Here is a 19532-nt window from a genome sequence, read left to right as displayed (position 1 = left end):
TGTTTGTTAATAGTAAAGTAACTATAAAACGTACATTAATAGACATGTTTATAAATGAATATACATCTATTTGCTATTTATACATGATTAAGTTAGTTAAACATTAATAAATTATGTATTTACCATTCTAAATGGTCTTTAAACAGTTTATAAATGATGATTAAACATAAGTAAACTATCTGTTTACCGTTTATAAATGATGGTTATTGTAAAGTGTTACCCAAAACAAAACAACAGAAAACAAACAAACAATAAAAAATAAAAAAAATAAATTATGAATTAATTGAAGAGTGCAGGTAGACAAGCTATGCCATATTCACCACATACACACTGACTTACTCACACACACACACACACACACACACACACACACACACACACACACACACACACACAGTTCAACCGAATGCTGTTGAGAAAAGATATAAATGTCTCCTGATGTGTCATGTTGAACTGAGTCAGGCAGGGCGTTCCACTTTCGCGGGGTACATCCCACCACATTAGTCCTATATTAGACCTTCTGAATTATTTCTATCTATTTATTCATTGCTGTTCATAACTACTACATGCAACAACATATTTAACCTATTTAACATGCTAATATATATGTTCTCCAATGTGCAATATCTGTAAAATGTAAAGTATTTTCAGGAAAACAAAGAAACACAAAGAATAAATATTAATAATAAATGCCAAATAGCAGAAATGTATGTATATAATGTGTATACTGCCCTACAAAGTCTAACTGCAGTAATACACAAAGGGGAAACTGAGAGAAACTGCTTTAAAGTTTTTTTTAAACGTGTTTTAACTGGCCAGCCAAATGGGTTATAGGTAGATTAGTGATATGACACTTATTTCTACATGTATTGATGATGTCATATTTATGCTCAAAAATCATGATGATTTATTTGACCTTTGACCCCAAAAATTGAGTTACTGCACTCTGGTTTTACTGTAAAAGGTTCTAATCTTCTAATCTTTTGTGTTTACTGTTTTTTTGTGTGTTTTTTTGTGTTCAAAATGTTGATCCAGTAAGTCAAAATGAAAATAATAATCAGGTCATATAGGTGAGGTTGTGCTGAAAACAATGATAGCAACACGTCATGGTGAAGATGTTTAAGTGGTTTATAAACAGGCAGAATGAAAAAGAGTCCAAAACCGACAAAAACGCCCCAAACTCCAAAGGGTTTCATATATCCCAAAACGTCAATCTGTTCCTTTAGACATAACAGGTACATCAGATTAATGCACTTTATATTATCAGATAATCATGTAACTGGTCCAGGAGGCTCAGTTTATTGCCTCCTATATTGACATTTGCTGCTTGTGGCTGTAATGATGACAGAAGGAAAGTTGAGGAATTGAAGCGACGAAGTATAAAAAGTGATGCAGTTAGTTTAAGGTGGGAGAGAAACACTCTCTGGACTTTGAGCCATGTTTGTGTCCCTGTAAAACCAAAGTCAACATGTTATAATTCAAGTTCATCTGTAAATTAACGTCTGTATGTAGAAACTGCATGTTTAGTTACATCAACAGCAGCAGGAGTTCTGAGGGAAAGAAAGTCCTTATTTAACTCAAACACTCACCGTCATGTGTTTAAAACAGTGATGTCACTGCTGGAATATAATTTACTAAAGTACTGTATTTAAGTAAGATTTGTTCTTTACTTGACTATTCCCATTTTATGTAACTTTATACTTCTACTTCGCTACATTTTGGGGGCAAATATTGTACTTTTTACTCCACTACACTGTAAAAAAAATCTGTTTAATTTACGGTAAAATACTGGCAACTTTGGTTGCCAGAACTTCACCGTAAAAAATACAGTGAGCGTATGTAAATGTAAATATCAGCAAAAACTGTAATTTATACTGAATAATCCCATTACTTTCAGGATAATTGTGTCATCATGGTATTTCTCCATTAATTTTACATCAACATTTTATATTTTTACACTAAAACTGTGTGTTTTCTACAGTTTATGGCAGTTGAATTTAAAGTTTTATGCTATTCTTTAATTTACAGTAATTAAAAGTATTCACTACGATGATGTACAATGTTTAATTTGACAACCTATTTCTGATGCAATTTGACTGTGTTTTACTGTAATTTCTACAAAGGTTTTTTACAGTGTACATTTATCTGACAGCTTTAGTTAGTAGAGTTACTTTTCGAGTCGAGATTTAACATAAAAACATATTTAATATATTTAATGAGAAGATTGATGCCACTCCTTCACACACACACACACACACACACACACACACACACACACACACACACACACACGGCACAATGAAATTAAACTAATTGGCAGAGTGAACTGTGGTAACTGGCCTTGAGGATCTCAGAGCCTCAGGGGGTATCAGCTGCATTTCTTTAGTCAAATCAAGCTGCAGAGTCAGTTTGATCAGTTTTATCTCTGGCCTCATGTTACCTTAGACCAGTAGTTCTCAACCTTTTTGAGTCACAACCCCCAATTTAACATGCATGTTGTCTGCGACCCCCACTCACTGAACACAATCTCACACACACAGTTCAGATAAAAAAAAAAAGGCACAAAATTACCCAAAAAATACATAAAATTAAGCAAAAAAGGACTCAAATTGACCACAAAAAGACACAAATTGACCAAAAAAAGACGCAAAATGAAACAAAAAAGGCACAAAATGACACAAAAAACACAAAATGAAGCAAAAAAGACACAAAGTGACACAAAAAATAAACAAATTGTCTAAAGAAAGACACAAAATGACCACAGAATGATATATGATAAATGACAACAAAATAATCAAAAAAAGACACAAAATGACCAGAAAAGACACAAAATGACCAAAAAAAGACATTAAGTGACCAAAAAGACTAAAACACATTAACACATGAACACTTTAACACAGTGGAGACAGAGCTGACTTCCAAAATGATTTGGCGACCCCCAGAAATCATCTCGCGACCCCAATTGGGGTCCCAACCCCAAGGTTGAGAACAGCTGCCTTAGATGATCTGAATGAGTTCATGCAGTAAGTAAAGCGGTTTAACTTTTTGTGAGAAAGAGGTTATTACTGGTGTTAGGAGAGAAACAGGCTGATGCTTCCCTCGTGTGTTGTTCTCTTTTATAATATTCCTAGAAAATGTATTTTGGGATTTTACAGCATAAAGCTGTGAGTTATAGAACTCATTTATTATTTATTATGTTCAAATGATCTTTTTAAGGAGGAACTCAATAATGACTCTGTGATGGTTTCACTGTTCCCTCCTGGTGTCATTTTAAGCCTTGATGGTTTCATTTTAGGAGCAGAAAGGCAGATAATCACTGACTGGAGCAGAGGTGTGTGTGTGTGTGTGTGTGTGTGTGTGTGTGTGTGTGTTCTTGTACTTCCTACATAGTGAGGACCGGAACACATTTTTAACCAACAGAGTGAGGACATTTTTGCAAAGTGAGGACATTTCGGCCGGTCCTCACTTCTTTAAAGGCTTTTTTGAGATTTCAGACTTTGTTTTAAGGGTTAAAGGTTACATGATAATGATATTTAACTGAAACTGTATTGTGTGGTTACAAAACTAACTAAAATTATAGTGAAAATGTCCTTCGTTTTCCTCTTTGTCAACTTTTTTCATACATAATGAAGATGGATCAGACAAAGGAAATAAAGGCAAAATTTACTGTGACCTCTTTTAATCTCCCACCCAACAAATACCCCATTACAAAACACTACAACTAATAAAAACTAAACTAAAACTAGCAAACTCACTCTAAAAACTAATTAAATCTAACTGAATTTGAAAACAAAAATTCACAACAAAATTAAAACTAAAACTGATGAAAAATCCAAAACTATTATAACCTTGATAGGGAATTTACTATTCAAATGAGGGTCCTCACAAAGATAGAACCACAAGAATGTGTGTGTGTGTGTGTGTGTGTGTGTGCATAGTTAATGTCCTTTGATAAATTCTCTCAGTATTTCAGTGTTTTCTCTGCTGGTGATCATAAATCACTGAGATCAGACAGTAAATGAGTCTATGTTTCCACATCAGCTGATTGAATAAATGGCTCCAGACTCATAATTAATGTAACACATAATATCTCTGCAGGGCTCTGTGGTTTAACTGGAGTCCCAGTAATCAGAACCAGTAGCACCATGTTCACAGTGTGTTGATCTCTTTTCTTACTGGTTGGTTTCCTTGAGTGTCTGAGGAATGAGGAATGAGGAATGAGGAATGAGGAATGAGGAATGAGGGAGGATGGAGGAACCTCAACACTTCCTTTTGTTTCTCTACTTCCTCATGTTTTACTTTGCACACCCTCAGCTGGGGAATGTTTAAACAATGTGCCGAATTCTATGGAAGCCCATTTCTACCAATATAAACATAATATGATAAACAACAAACAAAAAACACCTTTATGTCATTATAATGAGAAACCTTCTCAAAGTAAGGATTTCAGGATTTAAGAAACTTTCTTAAAATATCAACCAGGCTTCTTTAAATGAGTTAGTACTGCAAAAAAAAAAGGCTTGTTGTTTGCAAAAATAAAATAAAATAAAATAAAATAAAATAAAATAAAATAAAATAAAATAAAATTAAATAAAATGAAATGAAATGAAATGAAATAAAAAATAAATAAACAAATAAATAAATAAAATAACATAACATAACATAACATAACATAATAATAATAATTATTAGTACTAATTATTATTATTAAATTATTAAAATAATAACTAAGTATCTCAAAAATAATGACTTAGAATTACAAAATAATGATAAACTTCCTCAAAATAATGACTCAGTATCTCCCATCATTGTGTTAGTATCACAGAAAAATGACATACTTTCTCAAAATGGCTTATTCATTTTTGAAATAATGATTGAGTATCGTAAAATATGAAAAAACATTGTTAATATAATGAGAAACTTTCTCAAAATAATGAAAACCTTTGTCAAAATAAAGACAAATCTCGAAAAGATGTCTCCCCAAACATAAACTTAGTATCGCAAAATAATGAGAAACTTTCTCAAAAGATACAGAAGTTTCTCATTATAACTTACAGTTGTTTTGAGTCATTTTACCAAACAGTTCAGAGACTTTTAGAGTTAAAGGCTGAAAGAACATTTCTCTCCCAGCAGGCTGAGCCACCAAGAGGTGAGTGGATAAACTTGTTCTTTGGTTCAACAGTTTCCTTCATTTCCTGATGACGCTGCAGCTTGACGGGCTGGTTAAAGACACTAACACTAACTTCCTTGTACATTCTCTAAACCAGTGGTTACCAACATTTTTCTACAGGGACCCACATTTTACCATTGTAAACTGGTAACTAGGTGAGGTTACCGCTAGGTGAGGTTATCGCTAGGTGAGGTTACCTCTAGGTGAGGTTACCGCTAGGTGAGGTTACCTCTAGGTGAGGTTACCTCTAGGTGAGGTTACCGCTAGGTGAGGTTACCGCTAGGTGAGGTTATCGCTAGGTGAGGTTACCTCTAGGTGAGGTTACCGCTAGGTGAGGTTACCTCTAGGTGAGGTTACCTCTAGGTGAGGTTACCGCTAGGTGAGGTTACCTCTAGGTGAGGTTACCTCTAGGTGAGGTTACCTCTAGGTGAGGTTACCACTAGGTGAGGTTACCTCTAGGTGAGGTTACCTCTAGGTGAGGTTACCTCTAGGTGAGGTTACCTCTAGGTGAGGTTACCACTAGGTGAGGTTACCTCTAGGTGAAGTTACCGCTAGGTGAGGTTACCTCTAGGTGAGGTTACCTCTAGGTGAAGTTACCACTAGGTGAGGTTACCTCTAGGTGAGGTTACCACTAGGTGAGGTTACCTCTAGGTGAGGTTACCTCTAGGTGAGGTTACCGCTAGGTGAGGTTACCTCTAGGTGAGGTTACCTCTAGGTGAAGTTACCACTAGGTGAGGTTACCTCTAGGTGAAGTTACCGCTAGGTGAGGTTACCTCTAGGTGAGGTTACCTCTAGGTGAAGTTACCACTAGGTGAGGTTACCTCTAGGTGAGGTTACCACTAGGTGAGGTTACCTCTAGGTGAGGTTACCTCTAGGTGAGGTTACCGCTAGGTGAGGTTACCTCTAGGTGAGGTTACCTCTAGGTGAAGTTACCACTAGGTGAGGTTACCTCTAGGTGAAGTTACCACCAGGTGAGGGTACCTCTAGGTGAGGTTACCACTAGGTGAGGTTACCGCTAGGTGAGGTTACCTCTAGGTGAGGTTACCACTAGGTGAGGTTACCAGTAGGTGGGGTCACCACTAGGTGAGGTTACCGCTAGGTGAGGTTACCTCTAGGTGAGGTTACCTCTAGGTGAGGTTACCACTAGGTGAGGTTACCAGTAGGTGGGGTCACCACTAGGTGAGGTTACCACTAGGTGAGGTTACCGCTAGGTGAGGTTACCACTAGGTGAGGTTACCAGTAGGTGGGGTTACCAGTAGGTGGGGTCACCACTAGGTGAGGTTACCTCTAGGTGAGGTTACCACTAGGTGAGGTTACCAGTAGGTGGGGTCACCACTAGGTGAGGTTACCGCTAGGTGAGGTTACCACTAGGTGAGGTTACCAGTAGGTGGGGTTACCAGTAGGTGGGGTCACCGCTAGGTGAGGTTACCGCTAGGTGAGGTTACCTCTAGGTGAGGTTACCACTAGGTGAGGTTACCGCTAGGTGAGGTTACCGCTAGGTGAGGTTACCTCTAGGTGAGGTTACCTCTAGGTGAGGTTACCGCTAGGTGAGGTTACCACTAGGTGAGGTTACCTCTAGGTGAGGTTACCTCTAGGTGAGGTTACCTCTAGGTGAGGTTACCACTAGGTGAGGTTACCAGTAGGTGGGGTCACCACTAGGTGAGGTTACCACTAGGTGAGGTTACCGCTAGGTGAGGTTACCTCTAGGTGAGGTTACCGCTAGGTGAGGTTACCACTAGGTGAGGTTACCTCTAGGTGAGGTTACCTCTAGGTGAGGTTACCTCTAGGTGAGGTTACCACTAGGTGAGGTTACCAGTAGGTGGGGTCACCACTAGGTGAGGTTACCACTAGGTGAGGTTACCGCTAGGTGAGGTTACCGCTTGGTGAGGTTACCGCTAGGTGAGGTTACCGCTAGGTGAGGTTAGCGCTAGGTGAGGTTACCTCTAGGTGAGGTTACCTCTAGGTGAGGTTACCTCTAGGTGAGGTTGCCGCTAGGTGAGGTTACCTCTAGGTGAGGTTACCTGTGTATACTACAGGAGGGATGTTACACATGTCCTTATTCTAGCGATATAGCCTTTATTTTTAAACTTTTCTAGAGTGATTTTTCTATTTAAATAAAGTTCAAATAAGGTTTGCAGCTCCGTTCCGACTGTTTTTCTCTTATTTTGACAAGATAAAACTCTAAAACACAATGTCAGCAAGACAAAATAAACTGTGTTCAGAGTTAATTTAGTCTATTTGTTACATGTATTTTTATTATTAGAAAGCAAGAAAAAAATAAATCTTAAATGATTCCTGATCACAGATGGAGAACATCTTTCAAAGGTCAATATGAACTGCAGTGGAACACTCCCAGTCCATGCTTTTATATTGAAAGGCTCCATTATGATCCATTAGAGCCTCTCCTCCTGCATCAAGGCTGCTCCTCTAAAACATCATGTGCGTCACTGGAAATTAAATTAAAAACCTGCCGATTCCAAAAGCAGCCACTATCTGTTGGGTCTGGGATCACTCATCCATGTGAGTCTAGAGCAGGGAGGGGCAACTGGAGGCCCGGGGGCCACATAAGGCCCGCCCCTCACCTGAAGTGGCCCTCAGTACAACTATATACATTAGAGCATGAAATCTTAAAAGTCCAGTGTAAAAATGCACAAAAGACTTCTTGAAATTAATGTTGGTCTGCTGTTCTTGCACTGAGAAAAAAAAATCTCAGTAAGTGGTTATTATTTATTTGCTTCAAACCTTTTGTATTCCTATTTATACTGTTAAACATGCATTAGAGCATGAAATATGTTAAGTTACTGCACTGTAAACAAAAAAGACACAAAATGACCAAAAAAAGACTCAAAATGGACAAAAAGACACAAAATGACCAAAAAAGACACAAAAAGACACAAAATGAACACAAAAAAAGACACAAAATGAACAAAAAAAGACAAAACCCCCAATGTTACCCTATGGAGAGGCTAGAGTGTCTGGGAGAAAAAAAAGTTGCTTTTTTAAAAACTTTTTTCTCGTTAATCTGCTACTTTTTTTAGCAGATTTGCCACTTTAATCTAGTAAATTTTTAACTTTTTTCTTGAAATATAGTCTAGTTTTGATATCCACTGAAGTTTCCACATATAGTTCTTCCTCCTATAAAGGGTTCAGGAAACAGAACACACATGAAACAACATGAACAGGAAGCTGTTTCATCTCACAAACACAGTCTTGACAAATTTCACATTTATTTTTAATACAATATCTGGAAACTTTTTCAAATGAAATGCAATAATCTGTGCTTCCCCTGAACACACCAGTGTCCCAACGTCGCCCCCTGCTGGATGCTGGGTAATAACCCTCAGGACCCAGAGGGCTGGAGAGGATTAATCCTCCTGTTTGTTTGTTTCTCAGGAACAGTAATAATGTTCATGGTCAGTTTGGTCCGGCCATGTTTTATTATCCAATGTGTCTCCATAGTAACCAATCAATCAATATTTAGTGTAATAGTGTTCTTTACCTCTCACAGATCATCATTCAATGAGGATAACTCTTTTTTTTAAATGCATGTTGAAACTTTTTTAATGTCCAGTGGAAAGACCTACATATAAAATAGTTTTACATGACTTTGATTTTTTAAAAGTTTATTTCTATCAAAAAAGACTTTTACCAATTAAAAAAAGAACTTTAAAATGGGGCAATTTGCACAACCTCACCTATATGACCTGATAATAATAATAATAATAATAGATTTTTTATTCTGACTTACTGGATCAACATTTAGAACCAAAAAAGAAACAAAGAAAAACCAACATAAATGTGATCTTGTGATTGTGTGTGATCCTGTCATCAACTCTGGTTTTATTCTAGTGGGACTCTGTTTGATTTGGCTCTTGTGTGTTTAGAGGAACAATTTTGATAATTTTGTTTCTTTTTTTAGTCATTTTGTGTCTTTTTAGTCATTCTGTGTCTTCTTCTGTGTTTTTTGGTCATTCTGTCTTCTAATTTTGTGTCTTTTTGTTCATTTTGTGTCCTTTTTTAGTCATTTTGTGTCTCATTTTTGGTCGTTTTGTGTCTGTTTTGGTCATTTTGTGTCTTTTTTGGTCATTTTGTGTCTTTTTAGTAATTTTGTGTCTTTTTTTGGTCATTTTGTGTCTTTTATGGTCATTTTGTGTCTTTTTTGATCATTTTGTGGTAATTTTGTTCACTTTTTTGGTCATTTTGTGTCTATTTTTAGTCATTTTGTGTCTTTTATGGTCATTTTGTGTCTCATTTTTGGTTGTTTTGTGTCTGTTTTGGTCATTTTGTGTCTTTTTTGGTCATTTTGTGTCTTTTTTGATCATTCTGTGGTAATTTTGTTTACTTTTTTGGTCATTTTGTGTCTTTTTTGATCATTTTGTGGTAATTTTGTTTACTTTTTTGGTCATTTTGTGTCTTATTTTGGTAATTTTGTGTCTTTTTTAGTAATTTTGTGTCTTTTTTTGGTCATTTTGTTTCTTTTCTGGGTGATCTGAACTGTGCTGTGAGATTGTGTTCAGTGAGCGGGGGGTTAACATGCATGTTAAATTTGGTGTCGCGGCTCATAAAGGTAGAGAACTCCTGGTCTAGAGGTCTAGATGGTCTAGAGGTCTAGATGGTCTAGATGGTCTAGAGGTCTAGAGGTCTAGAGGTCTAGAGGTCTAGATGGTCTAGATGGAGGACAGGTGGAGGACAGATGGTCTAGAGGTCTAGATGGAGGACAGGTGGAGGGCGGTGTATGTGAGGTTAGCTGTGGTGCAGATGAAGCCGAGCAGGTTGCAGAGGTTGGCCAACCCGTGGTACCGGCTGAAGGCCCTGCGGTAGCCGCGGTACTTGGGGTCCTTCTCGCTGAGCTTAGCGTACGCCTCCTTCTGCTCCTTCTGCTCCTCCTGCTCCTTCTGCTCCCCCAGGCCGTGCTCCTCCTCCACCTCCCTCATCTGGAGCACCAGCTCCGCCGCCGCCGGGCCCAACCAGCGGGCGTTCAGACACGCCATCAGCACCGCCACCAGGTACAGGACCATCTGAGGACCAGAGACCAGAGACCAGAGACCAGGGTTACTAACAGACAGGAGGAGTTACTGCAAATACTGTGATTACAACAAGTATTGAGAGGGTTCATAAAGGTGTTTAACCCTTCTGTAATAACATCGAGTGTGTTGACATTGTGTGTGCATATGATATGATGATATGATGATATAATGATATGATGATCTGTGTGTGTGACCTGAACTCTCTGGTGCCAGTCCAGCAGCTCTCTGCAGTGGAACACCACATACACCGTCAGGCTGATGGTGTTACTACCCAGCAGGCAGTAGAAGTACACGGGGAAGATCTGACCCTGCACCAGGCCGAAGGTGTGAGGGGGGACCTGCCGGAACACTACCACTACACACACACACACAGAGAGAGACACACACACACACACACACACACACACACACACACACACACACACACACACACACATACAGGTAAAAATAAAAAAAGAGGTCAGAAATCAACATGTATGATGGAGGAGCGGTACAATGCTGCGTTTAGTCTGTTTGTGCTCCGTAGGGCTGGGTGATATAAAAGATATATTGATATATTTTTAAATGTGATATGGAATTAGACCATATCACATTTATCAATAAAGTTCAAATTTGAACTGTGATCCTTGCTCCAGGCAAGCTGCAGCTTTTATTTAAGATATTTTATTATTTAAATGTGCACTTTATGGAGCTTTGATTTTAAAAAAGGTTCTCCTGTTGCTATATTGGAAAAGCTTTAAATGAAATGGTAATTTTTGACATCCCATAATCTGGTGTTAAAATTTGACCATTTTTGACCAAAATAGACATTCTATAGTATGAGTTTTTTTCATGGGAGTCATTTCTGGACATCCCATAATGTGGTAATTTGTTGATATTTTTTGACAAACAGTTTTTGACCCGTGAGTCCTGGGATTGGAACCAGCAACCTGTGTGGTAACAAGCTGATTATTCTATTTCATAGGCTATTTTTATTTAAGATTTTTTTTATTTAAAAGTGCACTTTATGGAGCTTTGATTTATTTATTTTTTTAAAAAGGTTCTCCTGTTGTTATACAGTATTTATGTTCACTTAAATTTCAATAAAGTTTCAATAAAACTACTTGTGACATGTCATATTTGACTTTGACTGAACATTTGCTCTCACTTTGAGATAAAAATATTAGGATATATATCATATACCCAAGCTCAAAAAATCCCTATAGATGTTCTACACCTTTGTATTTGTTTTGTTTAAATTTTGTTTGTATTTTTTTATTTTCATCTATCTATGTAATTTAAGTAAAGTATAGTTACTGATAGGTTTAAGAGGGAGGGTCGCATATAAACCCTTTGGGATTTTTGATCTTTCCTGCATTTTCTTTTACTGTTTCTTGTACTGTTATTTCCTAACGATTGTATGTTTTTTAAGTGCAAACAACAATAAAATAAAAAAATAAAAAAATAAAAAATATGGATATCCAGCCTTAATATATCAGGATATATTTTAGACTTTGTAAGGTGACCTTGGGTGACATGAGAGGCGCCTATAAATTAAATATATTGTTATTATTATTATTATTATTTTATTATTATTATTATTATATGTGTCCCAGCCCTGGTGCTCCTCCTACCTGCTATGAACGGGACCCAGACCTGGACTCCCCAGGAGAAGGAGAGCACCAGGAGGTGCAGCACTTTCACCAGGTGGTCTGTTGTGGTCTCCAGCTCTGTTGCCATGACGACGCTCTGCAAAATAAATGCAATACATTATGCAATACACATGTTGCCTACGTGGCCTCGGGCTGAGTCCTGGCAGGACCTGGCAGAACAACAGGGACGTGTCATAATACTGAGATTACCACATATTATATTCACAATATTCAAGTCAAAGTCAAGTCACATTTATTTATAGAGCACATTTCATACGGCAATGTGCTTAAAGTAAAAATATACAATATACAACACTAAACATTGCATTAACATTGTATAAAACAGATCAAATAAACCATAAAATATGTTAAAAACATATAAGACAGCATGATAAATGAGGGTAGAGTAGGTAAGAGGTATTATCACTGTTAAAAGCTTTTAAAGGAGCCTTTTACCCTTTAACTAACTAAAGCTTGAGAAAAAAGATGTTTTAGTCTGTTTTTAAAGGAACTGACACTGTTATAACAGACTGAGTTCATGTGGTAGAGAACTCCAGAGAGGAGGACCAGAATGACTGAAGGATTATTAGAATATTATCCCCATAATCATTACAATATGCTAAAAACTTTCTAATAGCAGGAAAACATGCTGGAACCACTGTGTGTTAACTGTTGTTAAGGAACATATGTTTGGAATAAAACTGGAATAAAACATAACAACAGCTGACATATATATTTATCTGATACTTGGCACATGAACATTAATTATTTTACAGCTCCGGCTAGTTTTCTGTTATTCTTATCACTTTAAAATCATGTTCACAAAGGGGAAAAAGTCATGAACTATAGGCTAAAAACCAGATTTAAAAAAATAATAATCACCTGATCTTTGAACCGTTAAATAGCAGAACAGCAGAGATCAAAGTCTGATATTAATATGCTGCTCACAGTCAGACAGCAACGTTATAAGACGTTATAACAGCTAACAAGATTTAGCTTCCGAGCTAACGGAGAGTTACACTCATTTATATCTGCAGCATTGTTTGCACTTACTCACTACACACACACACACACACACACACACACACACACACACACACACACACACACACACACACACACACACACACACACACACACACACACACACACACACACACACACACACACACACACACACACACACACCTTTACCTTACCTGACCTACCAATGGTGATCCGAGCTACGTCACGTCCTCTGGCACTTTATTATAGCAACAAGCCCCGCCCCTAGAGACGAGCTGGACCAATCATATTCTTTGATAATGAATATTTTTTAATATTTCATCCATTACAGTTTTTCTCGGTGTCTTTGGTGCATTTCTCTCATCACTATTAACATTTACACAAGTTTATGTGTAGTTTACAGTTATAATATATATATATATATATATATACATATATAAACCAGCAGGACATAGTGTGGATAGTGTTAGATATTTTATATATTTTAGATATTTTTATATTAAAAAATATATATATATTTATAAATATATATATACATATACTATATTACTATATTATATATATATATATATATATATATAGCAAATAGTAGGACAGCTCGACCCAAAGGGACGTCATGTTTGTTCTAAATAAGGCTGTTTTTTCTTTTCTTTGCACAATGCTGTAAACAAATTAGAATTTGCAGTAAAAATATGAAACATCCATATTCAGTGTGTTGTACTCAGTGACCTCACTAAATACAGTAATGTGTAACTTTACTGTAGTTTTTAAATGGCTGTAAATAGTTTATAGTCTGTCTGGAGCATTTTCAGGTAGCAGCACCAAGATCTGACTTTTTATCATTAAAAACATTTCCAGAGTAAAGAGTGATAATAAAACATGACAGAAACATTTGATATCTGGTTGATAAACATCTTGATTCTCTGACTCTTTATTAAGATGAATCCTGCTGTAGAGGAACGAGCTCTGATCATTCAGAGACTCCTGCTGCAGCTCAGCAACCAGCTTTACACTTTATACTCAATGTTCTGAGGAATGTATTAACTGTTGTACAAATATTAATATTGATGAGAGAAATGCACCAAAGTGACTGAGAAAAACTGTAAAATAAAATAATAATATTGTGCTGTTATTATTATTATTATTATTATTTATACTTCTAAAAATAGTAATTATAATAACAATAAGGTAAGGTAAAATAAGATAAGATATGATAGAACTTTATTAATCCCGAAGAAAATTCTGGTTCCAGATTGCTCCAAAGCCTCCAAAACAATGACAAAAACAATGAGAATAATGGATAATATAATAAAAACTATGTTCAGGTCATTATACAGCCAGCCGTTTAAAAGTCTGACAATACAAAGTATTTTATGAGTTCATGTGTTTTGCATGGATCAGATAAACGTATAGTATAAAGTTCTCTTTGATGGCTGACTCTAAGAATACTACACTGCATTATATAAGATTAATACAGAGAACTCATTCAAATCTGTACTTTACATTTTCAAGAAGTTCCTCTCATCATTGTGACCACTTACTTCAATGCTTACATTTAAATAAAACCATACATAACATGCTTATTATGCTTATTAATACATTAAATTAAGTGGGATTATTATTGAGGTCCCTGTATTTAGTGAGGTAGCTGAGTACAACACACTGAATATGTATGTTTCACATTTTTTATTGCATATGCTCTTTGTTTTGTTTACAGCATTGTGCAAAAGAAAAAAAACAGCCTTATTCAGAACAAACATGGCGTCCCTTTGGGTCGAGTCCCAGTGTTGTAGAAATGGTCCCCACTATGTCCTGCTGGTTCATTTATGTTGTAAAGTGTTTCTGGTTTATGGATTCAGCTCTGAGTGATTGTAGAGAAGTGACTTATCATCGGTTCAACTAATCAGTAAAAAAAAAAAAAAAAGATTCATAAGAAAGTATAACATTTGCTTGACAGATTTTGACAACAAGTTCAACATTTTTGTATGTAAAGACTCAAGCATTAAAATGAGGACTTTTAGTTTTATATGGAATGATTATTCAGCATTCACTAGTATAGTTAATTCTGACTGACATGACATGAGATATGATAATGTTATAAAACAGCAGAGTTGTATGAAAGCACTTGATGAATGTATTAGTAATGTGTTGTGAGACTGAATGTTGAACCAATGACTAAATGTTGTGGAGGTTCAACTAACTGTTGTTAATGTTAATATTAATGAGAGAAATGCACCAAAGTGACTAATTAAACAGTAAGCACCATCTCTAGAGGCGGGAGTTAACGGGGAGACGAGGTCTCCTATTGGATACCCCACGCAGTCAATGTCCGCCTTTGAGCCAATCACAAGCCGTCAAATCCTCCTCCAACCAATGAAAAGCGGCCCGTCAGCAGGTCCCGGATCAGGTTGAACTCTCGGAGCATCTGCTGCTCTTCTCTCCGGTAAGAACAACAACAACAGGCTAGAAACAACAAGAAAACCAACAATAAAACCTCTAAAACCCGCTGACCAGCACTAGAGCTAGCCTTTCTATTAAAGAGGTTTATTAAAAGCTGCTTGGTTCTCATACAGTCTCTACCAGAGGCTAGTAGCGGTTAGCCAGCTAGCCTGCTAGCATGTAGCGGTAGCTTGGCGCTTCGCTGCTGCTGTGTTTCTGTTAGCTGTTAGCTGTTAGCATGTAGCGCTAGCTGTTGGCGCTGTGTTTCTGTTAGCTGTTAGCTGTTAGCTGCTAGCTGCTAGCTGTTAGCTGTTAGCTGTTAGCTGTTGTTGAGCTGTAACTGAGACTGTTACTGTATGAAACACTGAATAATAATAATAATATATAAAAATGTAAGCGACGTTAATATTCTCCATGAGATGACTGTTGTTATGTTGTTTGTTAGTTTTGGTCCAATAACGTCAGTTTAACTGCCTGTAAGCGAGATAAATAACATCACTGGTCAATAATAATTTATTAATAATTATTATCTTTTAGACATCACTAAACATGACGGTGTTGTGGAGGTGGAGGCCTGGAACATTAGATTCTTCTGGCTGATTCTCATCAACATGAAAAAAAAATCATAGAAAAAATCCAAGAGCATTGAATACATATTTTCTTTACAAATACAATCTAAAGTCACTGTTTAATATGAATTTATCATCTATTTTTAAAAATGAAGGTATTGTCTGACATTTTAAGAGACACTATGAGCAAAATTCAAAATTCATAGAAAAAAACAAAAAAACAATGAAAGCTCTTAAATATGCTGAAGGCTAGCTGGTATCACCAGAATGTATTTTATTAAAATTTACACATATTTTAATGCAAACAATTCTATCATTACTGTAACAAATAACTATTTTTTCTCATCAATTATCATTCAGATTTTGTTCTTTATACATTGTAAAAAAAAAACCCATTATGTTTGATTATATTCTCAAATCAAAACTTCAAATCAAACTTTATTTATATAGAGCTTTTCATACATATACATGTAACACAAAGTGCTTTACAAAAAATAAGAATAAAAACAGATGATAAAAATGACAACCCACGCCTGGCAAGGCACATTATACATTTTTAAACAAATGTATATTTATCTTTATAAAGTTTATTAAATATTTATTGTATATTAGTGTGGGGGAAACCATGACATTTTTATCTGGACGCATTACGATAATGAATTTGTGAATCAAAAATATGCTTAAAAATATAGAGCATTTTATTTTAACACCAAACAATGAATTGTGCCTCATTATGGCTATATTGTCCATTCATATAGAAGTGAAATGTATTTAGTTTAATAAAGTATGTCCTTATAATAACTCAGACTGGCTTCATGACAATCATCCTTCTACTGTTTAGTGGCATCGATACAACAGAATAAAAAGGGACGATGATACTGTGTCCAGTGGCAAAAAGAAACGTGAAATTAATATTAATTTAACAACAAACACAGGAACTAAACATGGGAACGTTGGCATGTTTCTGGAAAAAACTTTGATATTCTACTTTTACTAATACTACTATAAATACTGAGCTACATATGTAAAAGTTTTTTCTAAATTTGACCCAGTTTGAGTACTCCTGCAGAGTGGCCCATTTCAGAATAATACATATATTATATTATTGAATTTAGAGCCGCAACTAAGGATTATTTTCATTATCGATTAATCTGTCGATTATTTAAACCATTAATCGATGAGTTGTTTGGTGAATAAAATGTCTAAAAATATCAATGAGTGTTTCCAAACCACAAGATTTTGTCCTCAAATCTCTTGTTTTGTCCACAAACCAAAGAGATATTCAGTTTATTGTCATAAAGGAACAAAGAAACCAGAAATATTCACATTGAAGAAGCTGAAATCAGAGAATTTAAAGACTTATTGTCTTTAAAACTCCATGAGGCCAGTTTTTGTTTGATGATGATAGAACAAGTAAAACTGGAGATAAGGTCAAATATTTTTAGTGTAAAAATATAGAACTAGATGTTTCCTCATTTTACCTCTTAGATGCAACTTTTGTCCACAATTGCAACATTTTGTTGTGTTTCTTTCTTTCGCTCTAAATGTTGATCCAGTAAGTCAAAGTGAAAAATAAAGATCAGGTGATTAAGGTGAGGTTGTGCTGATTTAAAAAAAAAAAAAGATACCGATATATTATTGGATTATGAATATTGTTGCATTAATATGCACAATCCTTAACTGATGCATAGCTTTTTTAACTACACATCCACTGCAGGGTTATTATAATAAATCATAGTTTAGTCAACGATATTTTGTAATATTAATCTAAATCTGCAAAATAACTAATAGCTAAAGTAATCAAATAAATGCATAAAAAGTACACTACTTGCGTCCAAAATGTGGTAGAATTTTAAACTGTCATAAAATAAAACTACAGTAAAGTCCAAATACCCTCAAATTGTACCCAAGTACAGTACTTGAGTAAATGTACTTAGTTACTTTCTACCACTGAAAGTAGTTTAAAAGGGAATAAAGCGTGAATGTGTCGTGTAATGTATAAACTGATCAAAACAAACCAAAAACTGTTTTATTCAGCAGGTTTTCTTGTCTCTCCTGCAGATATCCAACATTAGAAATGGGACGCAGGAAGTCAAAGAGGAAGCCTCCTCCCAAGAAGAAGATGACAGGTAACCTGGACACCCAGTTCACCTGTCCCTTCTGCAACCACGAGAAGTCATGTGACGTCAAAATGTGAGTCACTCAAACAATCTGTAGAAATAATAAATAGACTAATGCATCATTGACAACGTCACTAAAGACAGAACTCTTTTATTTCAGGGAACGGCCTCGAAACACAGGAATTATATCATGCAGCGTCTGCTTAGAGGAGTTCCAGACACCTATCACCTGTATCCTTTACCTGATGACATCATCATGTCACCTGTTGCACTAACTGAATTAGAACTCTGAGGCCCACCGTAGGTACGCCAGGGTTATTAGAGTTCACCAAATAACCAAAACTAGAATTAAAAAACATTCTCGTTAACTGGAATAAAAAATAACAAACGGTAACTAACTGAAACTGTATTGTGTGGTTACAAAACTAACTAAAATTATAGTGAAAATGTCCTTCGTTTTCATCTTTGTGAACTTTCTTTCATACATGATCCAGTGTTTCTATTCTCCATGCTGAGTGTGTATTCCTGCTTTGTGGTGAGTTAAATCACCGTAATGACTCCATGTTGGCTGTAAAGAGAAAGATTGGAACTTTCCCGATAGCGTAAAACATTTAGTTATTGTGGTAATCTGAAGTGTGCTTGACCAAACATGTCGCCGGTGCAACACTTTAAACTTTAGATGTTGTGTTTTCACTGTGTGCAGGTGAAAGTCTGCATAATCCTTTTTGGTTGATATGAAATATATTTATTTAGCTCCAACTAAACAGCTGCTGGTTAGTGAACCTGCAGGAACACCACGCCCTAATATATATACTATATATAATATATCTATAATATAAACCTGATTCAGAAGACTCGCCTCCAGAGTTTACCACACCAAAGGACACAATACGACCAAAAAGAGGATTTATTCCCCCTAAAGTCGCTTTATTAGCAAAGTGCTCCATTACAAATAACAACATTATAGAAATATGCAGCGACGGAGGTTGCCGCCTGGTCTTGACCTGGTCTGGTTTCAGAGATTCTGGAAGCAGTGTTTTTGTTGTGAACCTTAACCCTCCATCAGATCTGTCGGAGGCGGTGGATGTTTACAGCGACTGGATCGACGCCTGTGAAGCAGCCAACCAGTAGTCACCAGTAGTCCTGTTTCCTGTTTCCTGTTTCCTGTTTCCTGTTTCCTGAGACTCTCCTTCTCTAACCTCAACACGTCACATTCACCTCCATCATCATCATCATCATCATCATCATCATCCATCAGCGACTCTGTTCAGCCGGCTCATTGGAGCAAAATCCTCTCAAACGCTATTAGAATCCTGTTTTAGTGGCCGTGGTTAGTTTAGTTTTGATCCAGTGGAGCTGCTGAGCAGACGTTCCTCTGGCTGGGTCAGAGGGCGGCCATGTTGTTTTACATCACCTCTCAGTGGAACGTTCATATGGAGCGACTAGCGCATCATACACATCTGTTTTACATGATTAAATCATGATATTTCAGCTTTTTTTTAGACTAAATTGTCAAAGAATAATGGTTTAAAATAACAGAAGTTTCCACCAGTGTGAATCATTCCATGTCC

General features: G+C 36.3%; 2 protein-coding genes and 1 long non-coding RNA gene across 3 annotated transcripts; 2 read left to right on the top strand and 1 right to left on the bottom strand.

The window, feature by feature from the left end:
* The first annotated feature begins 9251 nt into the window (after positions 1 to 9251).
* LOC131983941 (uncharacterized) lies at positions 9252 to 10015 on the top strand. Its single transcript, XR_009395514.1, has 3 exons — positions 9252 to 9768; positions 9827 to 9852; positions 9892 to 10015. It is a non-coding gene; the product is annotated as an uncharacterized LOC131983941 (long non-coding RNA).
* tmem205 (transmembrane protein 205) lies at positions 9841 to 12897 on the bottom strand. The gene is made up of 4 exons (XM_059348784.1): positions 12711 to 12897; positions 11811 to 11925; positions 10392 to 10552; positions 9841 to 10188 (listed from the first exon to the last, which is right to left on the bottom strand). The coding sequence occupies exons 2-4, from the start codon at positions 11914 to 11916 to the stop codon at positions 9877 to 9879; spliced, it is 579 nt and encodes a 192-aa protein (XP_059204767.1). The 5' UTR covers positions 11917 to 11925; positions 12711 to 12897; the 3' UTR covers positions 9841 to 9876.
* A 2289-nt stretch (positions 12898 to 15186) lies between these two features.
* On the top strand, positions 15187 to 19128 carry elof1 (elongation factor 1). Its single transcript, XM_059348785.1, has 4 exons — positions 15187 to 15276; positions 17903 to 18034; positions 18122 to 18192; positions 19028 to 19128. The coding sequence occupies exons 2-4, from the start codon at positions 17919 to 17921 to the stop codon at positions 19090 to 19092; spliced, it is 252 nt and encodes an 83-aa protein (XP_059204768.1). The 5' UTR covers positions 15187 to 15276; positions 17903 to 17918; the 3' UTR covers positions 19093 to 19128.
* Positions 19129 to 19532: the final 404 nt, after the last annotated feature.

Source organism: Centropristis striata, chromosome 13, assembly GCF_030273125.1.
Source record: "Centropristis striata isolate RG_2023a ecotype Rhode Island chromosome 13, C.striata_1.0, whole genome shotgun sequence".
NCBI classification, from domain to species: Eukaryota; Metazoa; Chordata; class Actinopteri; order Perciformes; family Serranidae; genus Centropristis; species Centropristis striata.
This window is presented reverse-complemented; position numbering and strand designations above follow the sequence as displayed.

Coding starts and splice junctions, on each gene's coding strand:
- tmem205 (XM_059348784.1), bottom strand. CDS start 11,916: ATGGCAACAGAGCTGGAGACCACAACAGACCACCTGGTGAAAGTGCTG. Junction 10,553..11,810: donor CTGGGTCCCGTTCATAGCAG/GTAGGAGGAGCA, acceptor GTGTGTGTGTAG/TGGTAGTGTTCCGGCAGGTC. Junction 10,189..10,391: donor ACTGGCACCAGAGAGTTCAG/GTCACACACACA, acceptor TCTGGTCCTCAG/ATGGTCCTGTACCTGGTGGC.
- elof1 (XM_059348785.1), top strand. CDS start 17,919: ATGGGACGCAGGAAGTCAAAGAGGAAGCCTCCTCCCAAGAAGAAGATG. Junction 18,035..18,121: donor AAGTCATGTGACGTCAAAAT/GTGAGTCACTCA, acceptor CTTTTATTTCAG/GGAACGGCCTCGAAACACAG. Junction 18,193..19,027: donor GTTCCAGACACCTATCACCT/GTATCCTTTACC, acceptor ACCCTCCATCAG/ATCTGTCGGAGGCGGTGGAT.